The sequence below is a fragment of the Diuraphis noxia genome, unplaced genomic scaffold (genome assembly GCF_037042655.1).
Source record: "Diuraphis noxia isolate RWA-SAM2 unplaced genomic scaffold, SU_Dnox_SAM2 contig0003, whole genome shotgun sequence".
Taxonomy (NCBI): Eukaryota; Metazoa; Arthropoda; class Insecta; order Hemiptera; family Aphididae; genus Diuraphis; species Diuraphis noxia.
The window spans coordinates 82990135-83014919 of record NW_028301713.1 but is presented as its reverse complement, the minus strand read 5'-3'; the positions used below and the strand labels follow the sequence as shown (position 1 = coordinate 83014919).

At 26.5% G+C, this 24785-nt stretch overlaps 1 protein-coding gene and 1 pseudogene across 2 annotated transcripts; one reads left to right on the top strand and one right to left on the bottom strand.

Moving 5' to 3' along the window:
- Positions 1 to 1063: 1063 nt before the first annotated feature.
- Mlh1 (DNA mismatch repair ATPase Mlh1) lies at positions 1064 to 9121 on the bottom strand. Of its 2 annotated transcripts, none has more exons than XM_015523686.2 (14): positions 8905 to 9121; positions 8697 to 8823; positions 8382 to 8445; positions 8110 to 8309; positions 7870 to 8026; positions 7232 to 7371; positions 7033 to 7166; positions 6719 to 6945; positions 2485 to 2711; positions 2218 to 2391; positions 2090 to 2153; positions 1810 to 2011; positions 1582 to 1751; positions 1064 to 1525 (listed from the first exon to the last, which is right to left on the bottom strand). In XM_015523686.2, the coding sequence occupies exons 2-14, from the start codon at positions 8813 to 8815 to the stop codon at positions 1367 to 1369; spliced, it is 2037 nt and encodes a 678-aa protein (XP_015379172.2). In that variant the 5' UTR covers positions 8816 to 8823; positions 8905 to 9121; the 3' UTR covers positions 1064 to 1366. The 2 variants fall into 2 exon arrangements, with proteins under 2 accessions (XP_015379172.2, XP_015379173.2); XM_015523687.2 differs by having other exon boundaries at positions 8697 to 8815.
- Positions 9122 to 11196: 2075 nt separating this feature from the next.
- LOC107173221 (uncharacterized) lies at positions 11197 to 19752 on the top strand (annotated as a pseudogene).
- Positions 19753 to 24785: the final 5033 nt, after the last annotated feature.

Genomic DNA, 24785 nt, shown 5'->3' with positions numbered 1-24785 from the left:
TATTATTTTTGCAGATAATATAAGTAAAGCTTTCTATTAAAACTAACACCATTGTTAAATGTAAAGCTCTTCAAAATGACTTGAATTTGTCAAATAGAGCGAATTCCTCGATTTGTCCTTTAACATTGATACGTGCCAATCCATGATCTATATCGTCATTCGTCATTCTATTATATTCATAATATTCGCTTACTTTATCAACAATACAGAATGTCTTCAGTTGACAACATTCAAGACTTGGATTTTGTCTTTCTTCCTAGCATTTCGACTCGTTCTTAAATTAATAAAATATAATCACATCATGTGCAGAGCTTACAGAACTCTTGATTTTGTAAAAAAAAATAGACTGTCACACTGAAAAACTCCCTCATATATTATATCATACAATATAGTAATATATATAGGGGAGAACTTTGTCCTCCCACGTTTATATATCAAGCTCATTTAAGCGTATACTCACAAAAAAAATTACAACTACATCACTGACTATACTCTCTCTACTTTACCTTGGCTGTACCAATATATTAATATGACTTAGTTGTTAGAAAACCACACGGTATAGACAACAGTATAAATAATATAAAAATAATAATATAAATAACTCAAAGAAAGGTCTTAAGTTTTTAGAAACATAAATTAAAAGCTGACTGTTATCCTCACGACTATATTCCAGTGCTTAATGTATAAAACACTACATCACTAGCTCAATATGTGATAATTTCCACTATCGTAAGCTAACTTTTCTAAAAAATCTTATCACCTCTAAAGTAGGTTCTTGTATTTTTTTCGCACTCAGTGATTCCAATGTATCACACATGTTAACAAGTTTCACACCAACTTGTAAAAAGGAGCAATTTATAATTTCACACTGCCAAACTAACGATCTAGCAATCATATGAGGCTAGAAAATGAATAACTATTTATCTTTCTAAAAATAAGCTTTTTTAACAATATGTCTATTGTCTATGATTATAATATAATTATCATAATCAAGGAATATTTTAAATTGGGATAAACCCTATATAAAAGCCCTTATAAAAATAATAAATAAATATGAAAAATATTCCATGTATCTATTAACAATTTATTTAAAAATCATAACCAATGTTCTGCATTTTTAAAAACTAATTCTTATATTACTTATTAATACAGCATTTAAACTTGATTACTATTAATAAAATTATAATTAATTTTATTATAATTAATATTTTTCTTGTTTAATTTTGTTAAATATAGTACATATTATTTTCTTTATAGGAACCAAAAATAGTTCATTTAAACAATAAATTAATAATATTTTTACCAAAATCTAACGTTTAAAACTTATATTTAAATAAAATAAATAAATTCTTATGCTATAAATATATTAACATCGCTCAAATACTTTGTACATATCAGGTAAGCTAGCTATTTGCAATAGCGTGCCATCTTCTAAAAAATGTCTTGGAGGCTGAAATGATTTTCTTAAAGATGGATATAACACATGTTCTAAACTCCAAGTCCAATTTCTATCAGGCGCAGCATCCTTAAAAGATATTTATTATAAAATTAATTGACCTTTATAACATTGTTCTTACTTACTGATATATCATCACTGTTACCACATTGTTGTTTCCATGGATGTAATACATAAAATCTAGCTGTTTCACGACAAAAACTAAGAAAACATTGCTTTTCGCTGGACCAATCAACTTCACTAGCCAAACGTAATAAATATAAGGGTAGTCCGTCTAAATCTGGAAGGAATCCCTCTGAAAACAAACATTACTGTTACTAAAAATTATTTATAACTAATATCACCACACAAACCTAACAATAAAGGTATTGACAAAATATTTCCGTCCATATCAATTTCAATAGAAAAATAGTCATTTAACATTGGAGCTCTAGATGCCAATATCTCAGCAGCATCATGAGCTAATTCTTCTTTCGGTTTATCCTCACTTGTTTGATATCCAGATTCTGATAGTTCTAATGCAATCATTATCAACTCATAAATGGATAATGCATTCTATGTGTATAAAACATAATGCATGTAATAGATAATTATAGTTAACACTGAGATGTATTAAATCGTAACTGAACTTACTGAAAATTTTATAACACCAAAATTTCCAAACTCGTATATCATAATTTGATAAAACATTTCTTGTCTAAAAATCAAAATAATAGTAGTTACTTTAACATCAATATATATACATTAATATTTAAACTTACAATACATTATTAGAATTACAAATGTATAGGTTTGTATCATGCTGAAATAATGACCAGGTAGGAGAAGCGGCACCAACATACTTATGATTCTGAAAAATTGCCTGTAAGGTTTCACTACAGGAGTTTTCAATTTCTTTACGTAAAGATAATACACTAGTCAGCTTAATTTCTCGTCTAAATTATTAATATTTATTTTTCATTTGAAACATCAAAATGTTTTTTAATATATATAAAAAAAATATATTTAATAAAACCATTAGTACTCACCGGGTAATAACATCATTGGTTTTTGATTTCGGTAACACTAATGTCCTATTGCTACTATTACTTGTGTTTAAGAACTTGTCAATTTTTTGTTCAGCACAATCTGTTCTTACCATTTTATTTTGTGAAACATTGGTGGAATTTATTATTTTTAATTTTTGATTTTCTTTAATTTCTATTTTTTCATCAGACTTATCTATCAATGTATCATTAGACATTGGCAACCTTGTCTAAAAAAAAAATTAAAAACTTATATTTTAGGATTATACAGGGTGATTGATTTATTTACTTATAATAATTAAACGGACAAAGTCCTTAAACAAATGGTTTAAATTACAGCAGTAGGGTTTACAATTATGATAATTATTAATTAGTAAAGTATACAATGAGAAATATACAAAAATTAATATGAATAATAATTACAAAACTATGTGTTATCCAGGAAACAATATAATAATAGAGATAAAGTAAGACAATACAAAATTAACTTAACTAGTTAAAATTTAAAGTATAAGTATTTCCAGCAATCATTTACTGATTTGCAGGACTATTTAATATATAGTTTTTATCAGAATGGATAGGATAAAAAAGTTCAGGATTTCTGGTATTAAAGGAATTGATTTTAAAGTTGATCAAATAAAGTAAAGAAGGACAATCGATTAAGCCATTAATTAATTTATGAAGAAATTTCGAGATCAGCTGTAAACGTCCAGTTTTAAGTGGAATAAGATTTAAATAATTTAAAATATTATTGTATGAACCATGTGGTGGCCTATGTATGTTAAATTTAAAAGACATAAATCACAAGAAGTTATTTTGCACAGCTTCAATACTATCATTTTGTTTAGACGTATTGTTTATCCAAATTAATGGACAATAATCAAGGTTCGAACAAACTAAAGATTAATGAAGAATTTTTAAAACAAAAGGATCACAAAAATCTTTACAAGAACGTTTGATGAAACCAAGAATACGCATTGCTTTATTTTTAATAAATCCAGTGTGATAAGAGAAATTTAGCTTAGAATCAAATATTATCCCAAGATCTTTAAAATTAGAGACAAGTTCAAGATTAAAATTAGAAATAGAATAATTAAAAATAATTGGGTTCTTGATTAAATTAAAACGCATAACCTTACATTTTTCAATATTTAAAAATAGATCATTACTTTCACACCAATTTTGTAAGTTGTTTAAATCCGTTTGTAAGTCAGTAGAATTTTGAGTATCTTTTATTACTTTTAAAAGCTTGGTATCGTCAGCAAATAAAAAAATTTCAGAATTTTTAATAACATCTGGTAAATCATTAATAAAAATATAAAAAAGGAGAGTTGACAAGTGGTCGCCTTGGGGGACACCAGATGGAACATTAAATTTGGGAGAGCAAAAATTTTGATATTTAACTATCTGGAAACGCTTAGTTAGAAAGGAGCGAAACCAGGAAAGCAAAGGATCAGAAAATCCAAAATACTGTAATTTATAGAACAATATTTCAAGATTATCACGATCAAAAGCTTTCGAGAATTCTGTATAAATAATATCAGTTTGTGAATTAGAGTTAAATGAGTTAAGTATTAAATTTTTTACTAGAGATACATTAGTGCATGATGAACGTTTAGATATAAAGCCATGTTAATTTTGAAAAAGGTATGGGGAACAATATGATGTTAATTTAGATGAAATTAAATTAGAAAATAGTTTAGGAATAGCAGATAGCTTAGAGATAGGTCTATAATTTGGAATTGATGACGGATCACCTTTCTTAAAGACTGGGGAAACAAAAGAAGTTTTCCAGAACTCAGGAAAAATACCTATATTAAGAGAGGTATTGAAAATAATAGTTAAAATTGGAGTTAAAACAAATCTACAATTATAAAGGAAAATAGGAGGAATACCATCAGGTCCACTACTTGATATAAGAGGTAGGCTAGAAATTAAATTAAATACATCTATTTCAGTAAACTTTAATTTATTAAACGAAAAGGTTGAATTAATAATTTTATCATTTAATTTATTACTTCGAAAATTAGTATGAGTAGAATTACAATAGGCCTTGGAAAAATAAGATGCAAAAAGGTTAACAATGTCTTGACCATTATTAGCAGAAACAGAATCAAAATTGACAATTTTAATTTTTAGGTAAAGCATTTTTATCTCTTCTGTTATTTACAAATTTCCAAATTCTTTAGGATTATGTTTAATAGATTGTTGAGATTTAATGGTGTAGTTGTAATAATCAAGTTTTGCTAGACTTTTGCATTTAGCTCGCAGCTAAGAAAAATGGTTGTAATCAATTATATTGTTATTTTGTTTGTAGGCTAAATGAGCAATTTTTTTTTCTCTTATTAACAACTTAAGCTTTTTAGAATACCAAGTAGGGAAAGAGTTTTGGAATATAAATTTTAATGGAACAAAATTATCGACTGCTTTATATATGATTGAATATAATTGATTAATAAGAATATTAATGTCTGTTGAATTAAAAACCTGATCAGAGATTAATTAACTTAATACTAAATCTAAAATAACATTATTGTGATTACGAATAAAATTATATTGATTTAAATTTAGATGAGATAACATACCAATAAAATAAGATTCAATATTAGAATTACAATTAACAGGTAAGGAAGTATTAGACCAAATTAATGATGGTAAATTAAAATCACCTAATATAATAATTTTAGAATTATGATTATTTTGATAAATTTCATTAAGAGCAAAAAAAAAAATTTTCATACATAATGATATTCGAACGAGGTGGAATATAGACACAGCAAAGTATATACGTAGTCGATCTTAATTGTATATGAACAAATAAATGCTCGACACTTTTAATAGATACATTTAATATTTTACTTTTTAAATTAGAATCAACTGCAATTAAAACTCTACCACCAACATTACAATTAATATTAGACAAAGACCTATCACATCTATAAACTGTATAATTATTAAAGTTAAGCTCAGAATTAGATATATTACTAGAAAGCCATGTCTCAGAAAATTAAATTATATTGAAAAAATAAGTATTAACTATAGGGAAAAGTTTATCCATTTTAGAGACTATACTTCTTACATTTTGATAATACAATGATAGCACTGACTTCTTTATTAGTTTTTTTGAACTGTAGTAGAAACAATAGATGGACATCCCTTGATGTACTTAATTGTCAGATCTTTTTCACCACTTGAAAGAAGATTATTGAGTTGAATACGTAGATCTTTAAAATGTTGACGTTGCTTCAGTGTTTTATCACTTGTTATTTTAATATCACTATTACGTATGATCAAATTTAAGTTTACGTGTAGAACCGAGAATTTTATAAACATCAGAGATAGATGGTAACGTAATTTTAATCAGACGGCAATTAATGTATGGCTTTCCTAAGCGTTGTACAATAACTAGTTTGATATCAACACCAAGATTATGTAAAATGAGATTAACAGTCAAAATATAGGATTTATTTACGTTATTGTCAATCGTCCCGCGAACATTAAATAAAACAATATTTTTAGATCGAGACTGACGGTCAATAAATTCCGAAAATGCATCATCATTTGAAACTGAATTTAGTTGTTTCATTTCTAAAGAAACTACTTGGTCAACCAAGGAGTCAACATTATTTCTAAGTATCAAACAACACTCATTATTTAAAAAAGTATTGACTTTTTCAAAATATTTTTTTACATAGTTTCAAGTTATTAAAAAACCAACGTTTTTATTAAAAAATTATATTTTTAAATATTTTTTATCCTTATAATTTTTAAGTTTTTTACTTTTTTGAATGACAACATAGTTTTAATTTCATATTTCAAAGAAGACTATTTTTTTAAAAGTATTTTGATTCATAAAAATCGAATTTAGGACGGGTAGTTTATGAGTTGGTGGAGTGGTTACCCCGCAAAACGTTTGACCACTACTCTGCTTGTCTAAACTTTAAATACTTATAACTTATAAACTACTCGTCCTAAATTCGATTTTTATGAATAAAAATACTTAGAATAATATTCTGCTTTGGAATATGAAATTAAAACTCTATTCAAAAAACTTAAAAAAGATAAGGATAAAAAATATTTAAAAAAAAATATTTTTCTAATAAAAACGTTGGTTTTTTAATAACTTGAAACTATGTAAAAAAATATTTTGAAAATATTCAATACTTTTTTAAATAATGAGTGTTGTTTGATAAAAGAATCACCTTGTATAGATAATAAAGAGTTAATATAAATTTACTTGAGTATAGAATGTTCTTGATGTATTAGTACCAGAAAGTTTATCTTGAATCGCATCAATGACTTTATCAATAACTTTATCCTCATGTAAAAAATGAACTTCATGTTTTGTCGGATGTACATTGACATCAACATTCATTGGATCCAGTTTTAAACTTAAGTATATGAATGGATGTGATCCTTTAGCTAAATAAATGCTGTAAACTTGATCCACAGCTTTTCTCAATCCTAATAAAAAAATCTAATGAATTAAGAAATAAAAGTGTATATATATTATGTAATATATGTATAATATATTATATTATGTAGATTTACCTTGGGAATCAACTAAACGATCATTTATAAATAATATAAAAATTTGTTTCTTTGCTGAAAAATTTGGATTTGATACATAGCCTTTAATTTTAACTTTAAGAATATTACAATAATCATTTACTTCTAACAAAGCTCTGAAAATAAAATAAAATATAAATAAAATCCATTATAAAGAAACACATTATCAGTTATCCATTACCTAGATATCGTTGAGCCGTAAATAGCTTGAATATTATCAATATGAGTAGAACTTTGATTTGTTTTTACTTCAGTCAACAATTCACCTTGTTTTTTAACTGTAAACCCAACCAAAGGATTGTGTATTGCATAACGACTCACCTTTAAACATTATTATTGCATTTTGAAATATTAAAACATTTATATCAGTTATTTTACTCTGTCCCATGAGAGAACATGCCGGGTTTGAGCATGTAGAATGACTAATGAGCTACACCGCTTCCGGGTAGTCACATACCCTCCACACGTATCGGCTGCCAGCCACAGCGTAGACATCAAGCAGTAGCCCTACGGTCATCATGCCGCTGTAAATGTCTGCCAAAACTGCTATGATCAGTCAATCTATAAAGATTTTGACGGAGGATGCGCAAAACCAACTAGTTTTCATTTTCGCGCGGCATGTTCTCTAGTGGGACAATGTTTAATTATTATTGATATTATTTATGTATAAATTAATTAATAATAATGATATATTTTTGTTTAAATTAATTTTAAGTAAAAAATACCTATGAAATAAATTAGATAAAATAAAAATAAATTATATCACTTGGACAAAATAAATTAAATATTATGATCTTACTAAATAGTTTTCTAACTTACAACTTCGACAACTTTCAAATGTTCTTCATTAAAACTTTTCATTGATTTTTTCCTAGTAGCTATATTATGGAACAAATCTTCAACAGTGATTATGGTTCCAACATTACCAGCACAAGATTTAGGTGGAGCTTTTAATTTACCATCCTTATACACTCCTCTATAAAAATAAAAATATATTGTTTAATCACTAAAAAATAAAACCTTTGTTATATGGTATTAAAAAATAGTAATAACTATTACTTATAAGCACAAACAGCTTCATTAGTTTTTGTAGTGATTGTCAAATGAGCAACGTGACTAATACTAGCTAATGCTTCACCTCGAAATCCATAAGTAGATATTTTAGTCAAATCTTCAAATTGCTGTAACTTACTAGTAGTGAATCGTTCACACACAATACCCAAATCCTCGAGGCGAATACCAGTACCATTATCTTGTATCTAAATAACAAAATAAGTTATTAAATAATAATTATTAATATTAATTATTAAAATAAAAAACTAATTTTTTACCTGAAGCAATTTTAAACCTCCATTTTTTAATGTAATTTGAATATTTGTAGATTTAGCATCCAAGCTGAAAATAAAAGTACAGATGATGAATGGATAATCTAATATAAACTTTGATGAATAAAAATATATTATCCAAAATTTTAAACATAGTCATATTACTAATGTACATTATTAATGTATTTATATAAAATATAGTATACAAAATACTTGTTCATACAATACTTTTTTCAGCAATATAATGATGCATAGTTAACGTAAATCAAATTCAAGGAAATATTTTATCCAAAACATAAAATAGCATAAAACTTAAAGTACCTGTTTTCTAAAAGTTCTTTTAAAGCGTTAGCTGGCCTTTGGATCACTTCGCCGGCAGCAATTCTATTTACTACGTCCTCTGCTAATTTCCTGACAATCGGTACGTGTTGATCCATCATCTGTGACACTGACATTAATTAAATATTATTTATGTTGTGGGACATCTTTTAATAAATAATAACCTAACCAATTAAATATAGGTACTTACATATTACAGTCAATGATATTATTTATGGTTATTAACTATAAAAAATTGTTACTTTCAACTTTATTCATTTAAAATTATAGATTTTCATGTGACTATTAATATTATATTTCTCGGACAAAAATATGTTCTCAAAATAGTTAAATTATGCACATACATCCTTCAATGGACTGTCAACTATAAAGGAAATTTAAAATTTTAAATACAGACGGAAATTTAACGGGGAGTGATAAACACTTATCTCATTATCTGAAATATTTAATCATATAATTTGTACTGATAAGAATTATAATAGTATACCTCGCGCGTTTTTTCAAATAAAAATGCGAACACAGACTACTGTTATACGTTTATAATTATTAATTTTATTTTATGTTATATATAATTTTAGATTCTGAGCGGAGCGATGAATGTATTGATTTTACCATGATGTGTTTTTTTTTTTTTTGTGTGTGTCTGTCATTGTCATCACGTTTTGGGGCAGTAAGAGTGCTTCGATTTTTGACTTCAGTACCTCGTTCGATCAGAAAGTGAATCAAGTTGGTACTTTGGGGGGTCAAAAGTAAAAAATGCTTTATACTTTTCTAAATAATCGAGAAAAACAAACTAAAAATTAAGGGAAAAACGGGAAATTTTATGCACACTCATTTTTCAACAAAATCGATTTTGGTTTTTGATGTAACTTTAAAACAAACGACCATAGATACATGAAATTTTCACCGAATGTTTATATAAGTATATTCTATCCACCATGCAATTTTCAAAAATTTTCGACTTAAGTTGAATTATTCATAGGCATTTGAAATTTTCGATCATTATTAGTTTTTTTTAAAATTAATATCAATAAAAATTTATTTGTTAGGCAGAAAAGCTTGAAAATGTAATACAAGGCTCCTAAGATATTTTTACAATAGCAGTTGAAAAATAAAATAAATTCATAGTCACAATTTTTTTTTATAAGCATTCAAAGTCTAACATCACCATATATAAACATTAAACACACAATATTATTTGTACCATATTGTATACCATTTAGTACAACAAGCCTTATTCATTTTACTAAGATTTAATGTTTATGTATTAAAATTTAATGTAAATAACTTAATGTAATTTTTCGTAGTTTTAAAAACGTCACCGTGTATACCTGTGATGTTCTAGTTCTATTATATTTTATATTGTGTCTCATCTGGTTGTACCCGAAGACGACAATTTGTTGAAACCATTCTCTGTGTAGCGGGTGATAATCAAATGTTGTTTAATAGATTATTAATAAAAAGAATACACGTATTAAACTTGAAGGAGAATATTATACTTTATTAGTTTTAAAAATGTAATTTATACTACAAGCACACTACTTAACTCGAATGAGTCGGGTTCAAGACTAAATTGCCGACAGGGCTGATACTATACCTAGTCTTGTCGCGCATAAGCAAAATATCTAAGATAAGACGCCTATACATACAGGCGTTATTATATTCTGTAAAACAAGCATCTCTATATAGTCTCTATAGCGGTGGGCATATAACAGCAGGTAATTCTTCGGAAATCTATGGAAAATTGGAAAGTAATATTAATTGCCTTTGACAATGATCCATATACTTATTAGTTATTACTTATTAGCATGGTTAAACTCAACTTCAGTCTCCATCTGTACACGGTTATGTTTATATAATTTTTTATTAGTTATTGTAATCATGTAATTACCTTATACTTAGTTCACTCATCTGTTTATCTGTTTACATTTGTTCAATTACTAATATTTTTTATTTATATTTAACTATTTAAAATAGCCAAAATATTATGTTTATTATTATGTCCATAGATGTAGATAGTCATAGGCTAGGAACGTTTTATTATTAATGATAATAAAAAAAAAAACTATCTAGGGAAACTGATGAGCCCTTTCAATATGGCGGATTAAAATTCGGGCATCCAGAGTTTCCATTCTGATCTAATCTATTCTTTAATCTATTCTGTGGTTTAATTACAATAATATCTATTATATTATTATTTTAAACTGAAATAAAAAAAAAACTAATAATATTATTGACTATCAAAATTAAGATAAAAAAAAAAAAATTCAATTCGATTTCATATTGTTGTCAACCCTTGGTTACGAATCATTTAAATCTATAACAATATGTTTGTTAACATTTCATAAGTTATTTATTCTCCGTAGTTATTGGAAACAAACTTTGTCTTTGCATTATATTCTTATGAATTGTATAGGTAGATACTATTAAAATAATTGACTAAAATTATATATTATATTTTTGTTGGTCGATAGAAAATAAAATGCAATCTATAAAAGTGGTAAATAATAATAAAAAAACAAGTGCTCTTTTAATCCCAAAAAATGAATGGACACGACTTAAAAAGATTTTAACCAAAAAGGACGAGGATAAAGCTGCAATTGAGAAGAGAAAACAATTAAAAGACGAACGGTATGCTACATCCAAAGCTATGTCTGAATCATGGGCCACCACTATATTGGTATATATGAATTAATTATAAAATCTTGTAAATGTAAAACAAATTGTATACAATACATATGTGCGACTGTGCAAGAAGTTTTATAGTTAGTTGGCAGCCATATACGTTTGACGTTTCTGTATAGAGTACTATACTGTATACATAACGTGACCATACGTCCCGCTTTTGGCGGGACAGATCAGCTTTCGAGATAAGTGTCCCGCTGTTCCCAAAGAACCTAAAAATGTCCGGCTTTCAAAAAAGTCAACTTGAAGTAGGTATTTATTAATCACATATTACAATCATACTTTTATACTGTACTTATACAGTTTACGGTATATGTATACCTGCATATTTTACATATACTGTAACCTAACCTTCCAATGTGTTCTTTATCCCCTCTAGTGTACCTCAAGGTGAACACCTGTCTCCGTTACTATTTTCTATCTTTATTAACAGTCTTAGTAAAGCTCTACACCATTGTCAGGTTCTTTGTTTCGCGGACGACATCAAACTTTTTATGCAAATAAACTGCTTGGAAGACTGTCTTAAACTGCAAAAGTGCAAAGTGACTTAGGTAGATTTGTCACTCTTTTTGATAAATTAGGTTTGTCACTGAAACTAGTTAAGTATAAAGCCATGACAGTTACTAGGACCCGCTCCCCTGTAGCGTTCTCATATCTTATCCATGATTCAGTTATTTCTCGTTGTGATGGATTTGTGATGGATCTTGGATTCAAACTATCCAGTAGCCTTGACCCGGGTCTTCATATTGAACTGGTTTATTGTAAAGCTCTAAGAGTTTTGGGCATAACAATGAGATTTTCAAAGGATTAATAACGAATAACTTCGTCATTGAAAACTTTATATTGTTCATTAGTCAAAACAATTGTTGAATATGGTTCTATTATTTGGGATCCCCATACTTCCGAAAATGCATGTCAGGTTGAAAGGATACAGCGCAGGTTCTTGCGATTCACCAGCTACTTTTTGGGCATCAAATGTCCATCACATGATTACTCCCCTGTTGCCATTCAACTTGATTTAGCATCACTGGCAGAGCGCAGGCGTATAATGGGTGGCAAGTTCTTAAAAGGGCTGTTAGATGGTAAAGTTGATTCCCCAACGTTACTTTCCTCAGTTAACTTTTAAGTACCTATACGCACCACTCGTTTCATCACTACATTTCATGTTCTTTTTTGTTCTACCAACTACTTGCAAAACGAGTTTATTAAACGTATAATGCATAATGCCAATTAGACCCCACTTTTCTCTTTTTTAGCTAGCAGTTAAATATATTTCATTATTATTGTGTCTTATTATTATTACTCATTTATTAATATTATTCACTTTGTTATATCACACTTAAACATTTTCATGTATCCTTCTCTATAACTCATGTATGTAGGTATATGTTTTTCTTCTCTCGTTCTCTGTTTTTTTGAAAACTATTATATACCTGCAGTCTCTGTTATGTACAAAAGGGTCCTGCCCGTATATTCTAAAAATAAAACACTAAAACCCATAGTTTATAGATTTTTTGGGAATCTATTATGATTAATATTTTATCTGCGTTTTTCTGTTGTCATTTTTTATAGAAACAATTATTAATGTTTTTTTTTCAATAAAAAAAATTGTTATTTTACGCAAAATTATATGGTTTTTTTATTAAAATGTACAGGTGTCCCGCTTTGAAGAAAAAAAAATTATGGTCACGTTATAGTATACATGCTTTGCGATTTATATTTTGTTGTACATGCCTATTTATATATATATATATATATATATTAGGCAATTATTTATAAAATTAGACATTTCTAAGTGTTAACCTATAAAAGATATTATATTATAATATATTAATATAGTCACAACTTACAATTAAAATATGACAGAATTAAATTTAACAGAAAATCAAATAGGCCATAGGGATATTAAAGTTTGTGATTATAACGTACAACTGTACAAGTAACAAATATATATATATATAATGCACAAACTTGGCGTCATTACAAATTACGATAAAAACATAATTTATTAGCCAATTGTTTTTTAATTTGAACCTCGGTCATGGTTGGCAGTGTTGGCACCTCTCTTCGGGTAGTCACAGTGTCTGGAGGGAGAGGCCGCCATCCCCCGTCCGGACATGGCAGAAACCTACGGGTGCCCAATTAGAAATCCTGTCATACAGGCGTCCGAACTATGCCTTCGGGCCTACTTCTGGATATAGTGCCATATGCAAAACAGTTTATTTTTTTTTTAGAATAAACGAAAGAAAGGACATGAAGACAAACTAAAGTTATTAGCATTTAGAGAAGCCAGACAACACGAAAAAGACGAAATTTTAAAACACAAGATTTTGAAGCGCAGAAATGCCATTGTAGAAAAGGCACTTTTGAAGAAATGGTTGGATAGGGATTCGACAAAAGCGTTGACCAGGGTAATGCACGAGATGGAGGTAAGGAATATTTATCATTTATGTAGGTAGTTGTATCAAAAACACTCTAGGTACTGATTAATCGATGAATATGGTTATGTGCATGGAAATAGTAATGAGATGAACACATACTGACATACTATTCAATATTCATTCTATACGATGATATATTGAATATTTATATATAATACAATAATTGCATAATATTAGAGATATTACGGGTAGAATTTTTTTCAAAACAGGGTATCGAGTAATCATAAAACTTACTGGCCGAGTAAAAATGTACCTAAATACAAAATGGCTAATATTATAGACAAGTAAATTTAATTTTTGTTTAACTCAGTTAAGTTAAAAATTAATACACATTAAAATAAGACTTTTTATTAAGTTTAACAATGTTAGCGTAGGTACCTACTTTATTTTTTTCCAAACCAAAATTAAATTATAGATCATAGTGTTTATACCTTATACAGTATTTCCATATAGTATATTGTATTTTTAAGAACAGTAGTTACCCATCAGTAATAAAAAATAAATAATAATTAATACCTTAAAAATAATAAATTGATGTTATTTAATTGTCTTTCAAACAGTTATTATTTGTGTGTAGTGTGTGTGTGAGTAATAGAGTATTACTGCATGTTTATTGTTTAATAAATAATCACAAAATATTTTATTAAATAGATACTAGGTATCTAAAATATTAAATCACAACTGAATACTGATAAAATTATAGGCCCACATCGACATCTCATGACACCGTAATATCGATAAATTATTGATTTTTATTGTTTGTTTATTTTTAGATTAGTTTTAGTAACCCTAACCTTCCCGAAATAACGACGTCGTGCTTTCGTGCCGCTAGAATAATCGAATAAAAAATAAATTAATAAAGACAAATTTTTTATTCGACTAATGCCCAACTCTGATTAGCGATAACTTATTACCGGCAGCGGTGGCGACCAAGATCTATAAAGAATAGATAGATAGATAGATAGATAGATCTTGGGTGGCGACAGCCGGTCGTTCATATTTTATTCTTGTAAATAAATAATAATTATATTTATAGGTTATTCCTATATAGTCTTATCATATTATATGAAATAAATATAAAAAAATATTAAGGTATGATATTGATCATATTGGTATGATTACCAATTGGTCATTATACTCATTAGTCATTACTTCATCATATTTTTGTGTGTGACGAAATAAAAACTTTCAAAAATCCTATCCATTTCTTTTATGTTTCCTTGCAACTCCCTTATACTAAGAACACATTTTTATAAAAGGCTTATGGGGGGATCAGACCTCCACATCCCCCCTTGTATACGCCCCTGACGCCGGGGGTACTCAGCCATCTCTACATAATACATCTATAAAAAAGATATTATAATTTATTAGCTATAGGTTTAATATTTATGGAGCAGTATATAGTATACTAAGTATAGGTACATATAAGACGTGGCACGTCTATAATAAATTTGTATTATTTTGTGTACATAATATTGGGTACTGGTCTAGTTGACCCCCGCCAGGAAGGCAATTCCCCCGCCACTCAAGTTTAGTTGATGCCCGCCACTAATGTATAATATACTGATATACTGCAGAGTGCAGATAAAAAAGGTATGAAATCATATACGTTAGGTATTTGTGTGAAATTCTCTAATTAGATATTTTAAGAATTATATTTGGTGAAATCCGTGTGATAAAATGTTGAGAGGATGTGGGGAAGTGCTAAATGGGGCAACAAGAAACGTAGAGGGACTAAGAGAAACTTCTTAGATTCTTATTTGTCAGAATTTATGTGGTGGAGTAAATTAAACGGTCGGGATCCATTTGAAGAAATTTTGAAGGATATAGCAGAATTTTGGCCACCTGCATAATTTTTATTATTATTTTTATATTTTTATTTTGATCGCTTGAATTGTTATGTATAATCATAAATGTATAATTTTTTTATAATCATAAATGTATAATTTTTAATAAATGTATAATGTATTATTAATCGTACATTTTTATATAAATTATTAGTTATCGAAAATACAAAATGTAAGTAGCGGGCGTCAACTAAACTTGTGTGGCTGGGGAATTGCCTTCCTGGCGGGGGTCAACTAGACCAGTACCTAATATTGTATTGTGTATTTATTTTATTTATTTAACTGTTATATTAATTTATATTTGTATTGTATTAATTATTATATTAATTATTAATTTATTTTTAATATTTAAATGAATCGTTGAATTATTTTGTAGATTATTATTATAACAGCAATAGGTCGATAGCAGCACGCAAGTAGCAGGTTGAGGTAAAATTAGTGAGTGGTAGAATCGATGCTATATAATGGCGGAATCGATGTATCCCTAATTATTATTAGTTTTTAAATATTGCTAAATTCTAAACAATCTAAACCTAATAGTGAAAAGTTGTCTTACATTAATTTGTCTCTGGTTGTCTGACCAACGTTTCCCTTTAGTAACTTCACCTAACCTAACCTATATGTATATAGTATTATAGTATAAGTATATACTTATGATGGTCGGGTCTCATTATTATAGGTGTTCAGAGAGAGATCTATGCAAATTAAATTCAATGAGGCGCAGAAAGCAAAGGAATTGGAAGCAGATTGTTTGTTAAAAATAGAACAAAATTTAGATGCTGAACGGTACAAGGCAGATCGGTGGGAACAAAAATTGAAACAAGCTGAAACAAAAAAAGCTTATGCTGCTGTGTTACTAAATGAGTGAGATATAAAAAAATCTAAAAAAAATTTAATTTTTACTAATTAAAACAATTAACAATATATTAAAATAATTATACCTAATTATAATTATTAATTTACTAGCAGTTTTTTTTTTAAAGTTATATAGAGTACTAAAATTATTATTAGTATAGTATAATTTTTATACTCTTATATTCAATTTTTTTTTATTTGAATAATATATTTACAATCTGTGTTTGACAGCACAATAAGTAAATTTGATAATTTATGTACAGTATTTAATATGAATAATATGAGGAGGGAGGCCAACTAGTGCTAGAACCCAAATGAAATTATTTTAGATTACCAAATCTCTACAATATTTTCTCTTGAGCAGTTGAGCCTATGGATGGGATTTATAAGTTGAGTATTTAATAAGATTTGTGACACTAATAAGTTAGTATTGGAAGGTAGTTTGGATTTGGAATAGAAAGATCTGTAGTTTTTTGTGGCTAATTGGTCGACTGACTAAATTTTTAGATCAGAGTGTAGTGTGGAGTTATAGTTGGATACAAACCAGGGTGCAGACGTTATCATACGAAGAGTAATGTACCGGAATGCTTGTATGGTACGAATTTGGGGCGGCTTAGCACAGCCCCAGATTTGGATTGCATATTATGCCCATATTGGTAGCAAGAGAGATTTATACATAATATACTTTTTTTTTCGTTTATTAGAAATTGTTTCTTAAATGTATTTATTTTCAAATAAATATTTCTTATTTTTAGTCTTCCATTTTGGAATTGCTTGGTTTCGGTTCAATTTTTTCCTCTTAATTATATTTTGTTAAATACCAATCATGTTATATAAGTTATGTAAATTGTATTGGGAGTTTAGATTTTAAAATCAAACGAAATAGATGCAGGCTATATTTAAGGTTTTCTTTTTAGTTTAAGATAGAGGCTCAAGTTAGTATTTTATCAAAAATAATGCTGAGATATTTGAAATTTAGAGAAAATATAAAAAATTTTTTAAATATGATAGTTTTTATTATGATAATAGCGTTTTAAACAAATACAAATGTTTAATAACTATTTAGTATTTGGTACTTATAGATAGTATAAATATATAATATATTTTTAAACTATAAATTAAGTAAATAATAAATTCAATATAATATAATATGCTATATATTATTATATTATAAATAATTATTATGGTGTTACAAGATTGAAAGAACGAGAGACTATAAAGAGTGACAATGATGTTAAATTAAGAGAAGAAGGTAAAGCTGAATTACAAAGAATCGCAAATGAAATAGCGGAAGATATAAAGAATAAAAATGCTAAAGTTAATAGATTGTTTAATTTGTTATATCATACTTTATCACAATGCTTATTTATATAGTATTTAAATTATGTTTAAGACTCTAGCAACGAGAGAGAATTTAATAAACCACATAAGTGAAAGTAGAAAAATCATGGCTGAAAACATTAAGCGGCGTCAATTAGAAGATGAAAAAGAAAATGTATTGACATCGATAATGGCTGAAGTAAAAAAAGAAATGGCTAAAAAAAGAAAACTGAAAGAAATAGAAGTACTTATACATCTAATATTATAAACATCATACATATTATATATAAGTTAATATATTCAATCATGGCTCGTGCATTACTAATATCAATAATAATACAAATTACAAACGACAAATGTATTTTATAAATCTTTGTATAAAATGCCCCTTACATTGCCATTTTAATTCCTTAATGTGATAAAATTATATAGTCGAGGTACTACTGTAAATAACTTGAAGTATAATAAGTACCTATGTAAATTATGTGTATGCAACATGTATGTTACAGATTTTTTTTATAATTAAAAGTTTGGTTGTAGATTTTAAAAGAGAAACAATTATTATCAAAAAAAGTGGTTAAACCAATTACAAACACTAATCAAGATAAAGAAGACATTGCATTTCAGAACGCAATTAAAGAAAAAGAGAAAAAGTTCGTATGTTCGTTAGATTTGTTTAGGTATTTTTTTTTTCAATCAATGAAATAAATTATTGTTTATAGATATCAAGAAGAAGAACTTAAAAAAAATGTATGGATGAAAAAGAGAAAAGAAGATTTCGAGAAAAATAAGAAAATTTTGGATGAAGAAAATAGAAAGGAAAAGGAACGTTTGACACTGAGTTATCAGTGGGAAATGGAAAGGAACCTAAGAGAGACTGAGATGTTACGCAAGCTCGAAACTTCACGTAATCAGGCAAAGACCAGAGAAATCAACCGCTTTAGAGAGAATCTCAACAAACAACGAGTAATTAATACATAATATAATAAATTTGAATTAATATTTTATGATACTAAATTAATTAAATATTTAATGTGATTTTATTTATTTAGGATAACAATATAGCAGCTACTAGAGCTAACAAACGAGTAGATATTGAAGAATATAATGCTCAATTAAAACTATGGCGACAGCAGGACGAGGAACTTATGGCCTACGGTAAAAATATGATAACTAAATATAAAAAAGATGGAATATCTGTCATACCACTCATAAAAGCAATGGAGGTGAATTATAGTTTATTAAAGTAAATAAATAATAATCAATAGACTCATCACCATTGGGAGAGATCATGTGCAATTTTGAATGGGGCTCAAATATTTGGTACCAAACAGACTCCAGGGGGTTTTGTCCCTACCTCTCCAAAAATCTAATTTTTACATTTAATCACTTAAAAAAATAATGGAAAATTCTCATTATCATAATAGTTAAAATACTCTCAAACATAAAAAAAAAAAAATAATAATAAAATCAAATAACCATTTTTAACTTAATTTTATCAATCCATTACACTTTGTAGTGTTAATGTGTTTTAAATGCTTCATAACTTGAAACTTAACTGTTATGTTTTTTTATAAATAATATTGTTAGATTAGGTAGCAAATAAAAAATATTGGAAAAAATTAGATACCTACATGCAGAGTAGGCCATTATTGAAATACAATATTTTTCAAAGGATTGAATAGTTAACAATTTATATTTTTTATTTGTATAAATTACATATTATTCAAATTAATTTTTTACAATTGTTCGAATAAAAAGATATTTTTAAGATAATAAGGTATTTCTAAGCCATCCCCACCTTAGGATCACCGCCTATCCAATGTAATGTGTACAATATGTTATTCTCTGCAGGACTACAAGAAAAACAACTAACTACTCAGCATATAGTGAACACATTCCGTATAACCTACGTTTAAGTGTATAACCTAGCTACCTCATTTCCCTGACGCATATATTATGTTGCCATCTACCCGTTCGTGAGCTCTATATAGCTGCTGTTTTATTGTAATCCTGTTTAAATAAAATTACATTAAATAATTAATTTAGCATCATAAAATACTAATTTAAATATCACTTGCTTAAAAATTAACAATAACAATGGGGTGATTATTTTTCAAAAAAATGAAATTAGTATCGCCTTAGGATAATTCTTAATTGTATTTAAAATCTAAATAATTATAAAATTATGGTTTTTAATTATACTAAGGAATTATATCTAAGGTGATACTAATTTCATTTTTCGAAAAATAACCACCCTATTGTTATTGTTAATTTTTAAGCAGGTGAAATTTAAATTAGTATTTTATGATGCTAAATTAATTATTTAATGTAATTTTATTTATACAGGATAACAATAAAGCAGCAGCTATATAGTGCTTACGAACGGGTAGATGCAGGCAACATGATACAAGCATCAGGGGAATGAGGTAGCTAGGTTATACACTTAAATGTAAGTTATACGGGCTGTGTTCAATGTATGCTGAGTAGTTAATTGTTGTTTTTCTTGTGGTCCTGCAGAGAATAGCACATTTTATAATACTAAATTAGTGATAATAGGTGGAGATCCTAGGGTGGGAGTGGCTTAGAAATACCGTATTATCTTAAAAATATATTTTTATTCGAACAATTGTAAAAAATTAATTTGAATAATAATTTATACAAATAAATATAAAATGTTAACTATTCAATCCTTTGAAAAAAAATGTATTTCAATAATGGCCTACTTTGCATCTAGTCAGGTATCTAATTTTTTCCAATATTTTTTAATTGCTACCTAATCTAACAATATTATATATAAAAAAACATAACAGTTAAGTATCAAGTTATGAGGCATTTAAAACACATTGACACAACAAAGTGTAATAGATTGATAAAATTAAGTTAAAAATGGTTATTTCTTTTAATGAGACGGTTTATCTTCTGTCTAGGGTATAATATAGATTATTAAAAATGTTCAAATCTTGGATTTAAAAAGAAAAATTTTTATGGATTTCTAGCTTAATATAATTTACAAATTATCATAATTTTTACGTGTGTTGTCAAAATTCAAACTTTGAATGCTTATAAGTTATAAAAAAAAAATTGTGACTATATACTCGTATTTCTTTTATTTTCCAACTGCTATTGTACAAATATTTTAGGAGCCTTGTATTAAATTTTAAAATTTTAGATATAAAAGGAACATTTTTTATGAATTTCTAGGATAAAATAATTTACGAATTTTCGTGATTTTTACATAATATGTTGTCAAAATTCAAACTTTGAATGCTTATAAAAAAATATTATGATTATAATATTTCTTTTATTTTTCAACTGCTATTGTAAAAATATTTTAGGAACCTTGTATTTAATTTTCAAATCTTAGATCTAAAAAGAAAAACTTTTATGAATTTCTATCTAAGATAATTTGAACATTACCGTAATTTTTACGTATTAAGTCAATATTTGAACTTCAAATGTTAATAAAAATAAATTGTGACTATGTATTCTTATAATTTTTTAATCACTATAAGAATAACTTATGAGCAACTTTGTATTAAATTTTCAAGTATTTTGATTGGGCCAAAAAAAATGTTATCGACACTTCAAAAAAATTTTTTCAGAAAAATTTTTGAAAATTAAACTGTATACAGGCCCGTACTGGCTACCTTTAAGGGGCGCGGGAAAAATATATTTATAGGGCGCCAACTATAATTATAAATATACCACTTCAAAAGAAAAAAAGCGGGTAAATCGTGTATGTCACTCTGCTGTACAGTAGGTTACAAGTGGGTTACTGTAATGGATGGAATTAAATTTGAATCCAATGATATTATATCATTGTATACGAAAAACGATTCTGAGCAAAGACGGTTTATCTGTCTAGGATATATTATAGATTATTAAAAATTTTCAAATCTTAGTTTTAAAAAGAAAAATTTTTATGAATTTCTAGTTTGAAATAATTTGCGAATTTTCGTGATTTTTACATATGTTGTCAAAATTCAAACTTTGAATGCTTGTAAAAAAAAATTGTAACTACGCATTTCTTTTATTTTTCAATTTTTATTGTAAAAATATATTATGAGCCTTGTATTAAATTTTCAAATCTTAGATATAAAAAGAAAATTTTTTATAAATTTCTATCTTAAAATAATTTACGAATTTTCGTGATTTTTACATAATATGTTGTCAAAACTCAAACTTTGAATGCTTATAAAAAAAAATTGTGACTATGTATTCCTTTTATTTTGCAACTGCTATTGTAAAAATATGTTAGGAGCCTTGTATTAAATTTTCAAATCTTAGAATTAAAAAGGAAAACTTTTATGAATTTCTATCTAAGATAATTTGAATATTGCCGTAATTTTTACGTATTTAGTCAAAATTCGAACTTTAAATGCTTATAAAAAAAAATTGTGACTATATATTTCTTTTATTTTTCAATTGCTATTGTAAAAATATATAATGAGCCTTGTATTAAATTTTCAAATCTTAGATATAAAAGGAAAATTTTTTATGAATTTCTAGCATAAAATAATTTACGAATTTTCGTGATTTTTACATAATATGTTGTAAAAATTCAAACTTTGAATGCTTATAAAAAAAAATTGTGACTATGTATTTCTTTTATTTTTCAACTTCTATTGTAAAAATATGTTAGGAGCCTTGTAATAAATTTTCAAATCTTAGAATTAAAAAGAAAAACTTTTATGAATTTCTATCTAAGATAATTTGAACATTGCCGTAATTTTTACGTATTTAGTCAAAATTTGAACTTTAAATGCTTATAAAAAAAAATTGTGGCTACGAATTTTTAATAATTTTTAACTCTATTGTGACAATGTGTTAGAAGCCTTGTATTAAATTTTCAAGCTTTTCTACCGAACAAATAAATTTTTATCGATATTTATAGAAAAAAAAACTAATAAAGTTGAAAAATTAAAATGTCAGTAAACAGCTCAAAACAAATCTAAATATTTTGAAAATTTTATTAAATATATAACACGCCTATATAAACATTCAGTCAAAATTTCAAGTATCTGTGGTAATTTGTTTTAGAGTTACACCAAAATAAGGAAATCGCTAAAAGTGAAAATCCAATGTTGTAAAAATTTAAATTTCAAATGCTCATAAAAATTTAATTTGAATTTCAGGTGGAATTTTTATTTGTGATAAAGATTGAAAAACTTGTAAGGAATCTTGTATTAAATTTTTAAATCTTAGATTTAAAAAGAAAATTTTTTATGAATTTCTAGCTTAAAATAATTTGTGAATTTTCGTGATTTTTACGTATTTTGTCAAAATTCAAACTTTGAATGCTTATAAAAAAAAATTGTGACTATGAATTTATTTTATTTTTCAACTGCTATTGTAAAAATATGTTAAGAGCCTTGTATTAAATTTTCAAGCTTTTCTGCCTAACAAATAAATTTTTATCGATATTAATTTAAAAAAAACTAATAATGATCGAAAATTTGAAATGCCTATGAATAGTTCAACTTAAGTCGAAATTTTTTGAAAATTGCATGGTGGATAGAATATACTTATATAAACATTAGGTGAAAATTTCATGTATCTATGGTCATTTGTTTTAAAGTTACATCAAAAACCAAAATCGATTTTGTTGAAAAATGAGTGTGCGTAAAATTTCCCGTTTTTCCCTTAATTTTTAGTTTGTTTTTCTCAATTATTTAGAAAAGTATTAAGCATTTTTTACTTTTGACCCCCCAAAGTACCAACTTGATTCACTTTCTGATCGAACGAGGTACTGAAGTCAAATTTTATAGTTCAAATTTTTACGATATCTGTCGATAATGCTAAAGTTTGCAAGTAATTTTAAAGTTGAAAAATCATAAAATTTTTTGTGTTTATAATTAAGGATTAAAAATACAACACTAAGTTTTCCATTAGTTTTCTTTCAAGTAGCTATGGAGAAAACTTGAAACATCATTATAGGAAAACTTTTAAGTGCGTTTGAATTTTAAATCTACGAAATACCGTAACGATAACGATTTATCCTGAAACGAATTTAAATATTTGTTATTATTCAAAAAGTATAAGTCGTAGATACTTGGAAATTTCACAAGTTATTTATATTGGCATTTTCTTTACATGATTTAATTTTCAAAATATTTTGACTTTTTTTGAGGTATTTATAGACAACTGAAATTTTCAATTTTTCTGAAAATTTTTTTTGAAGTGTCGATAAAATTTTTATGGCCCTATCAAAATACTTGAAAATTTAATAAAAAGTTCCTCATAAGTTATTCATATAGTTATAAAAAAATTACAAAAATACATAGGCACGATTTTTTTTTATTAGCATTTGAAGTTCAAATATTGACTTAATACGTAAAAATTACGGCAATTTTCAAATTATCTTAGATCGAAATTCATAAAAGTTTTTCTTTTTATACCTAAGATTTGAAAATTTTATACAAGGCTTCTAAAATATTTTTACAATATCATTTGAAAAATAAAAGAAATATATAGCCACATTTTTTTTTTACATGCATTCAAATTTTAATTTTGACAACACGTAAAAATCACGAAAATTCGTAAATTATTTTATTCTAGAAATTCATAAAAAATTTTCCTTTTATACCTAAGATTTGAAAATTAAATACAAGGCTCCTAAAATATTTGTACAATAGTAGTTGAAAAATACAAGAAATGTATTGTCATATTTTTTTTTTACAAGCATTTAAATTTTAATTTTAACAACATACGTAAAAATCACGTAAATTCGTAAATTATTTTATCCTAGTAATTCATAAAAAATTTTCTTTTTAAATCTAAGATTTGAAAATTTAATACAAGATCCCTTACAAATTTTTCAATCTTTATCACAAAAAAAATGTCAACCGGAAATTCAAATTAAATTTTTATTAGCATTTGAATTTCAAATATTGACAAAAATTCGTCAAAACCATGAATAT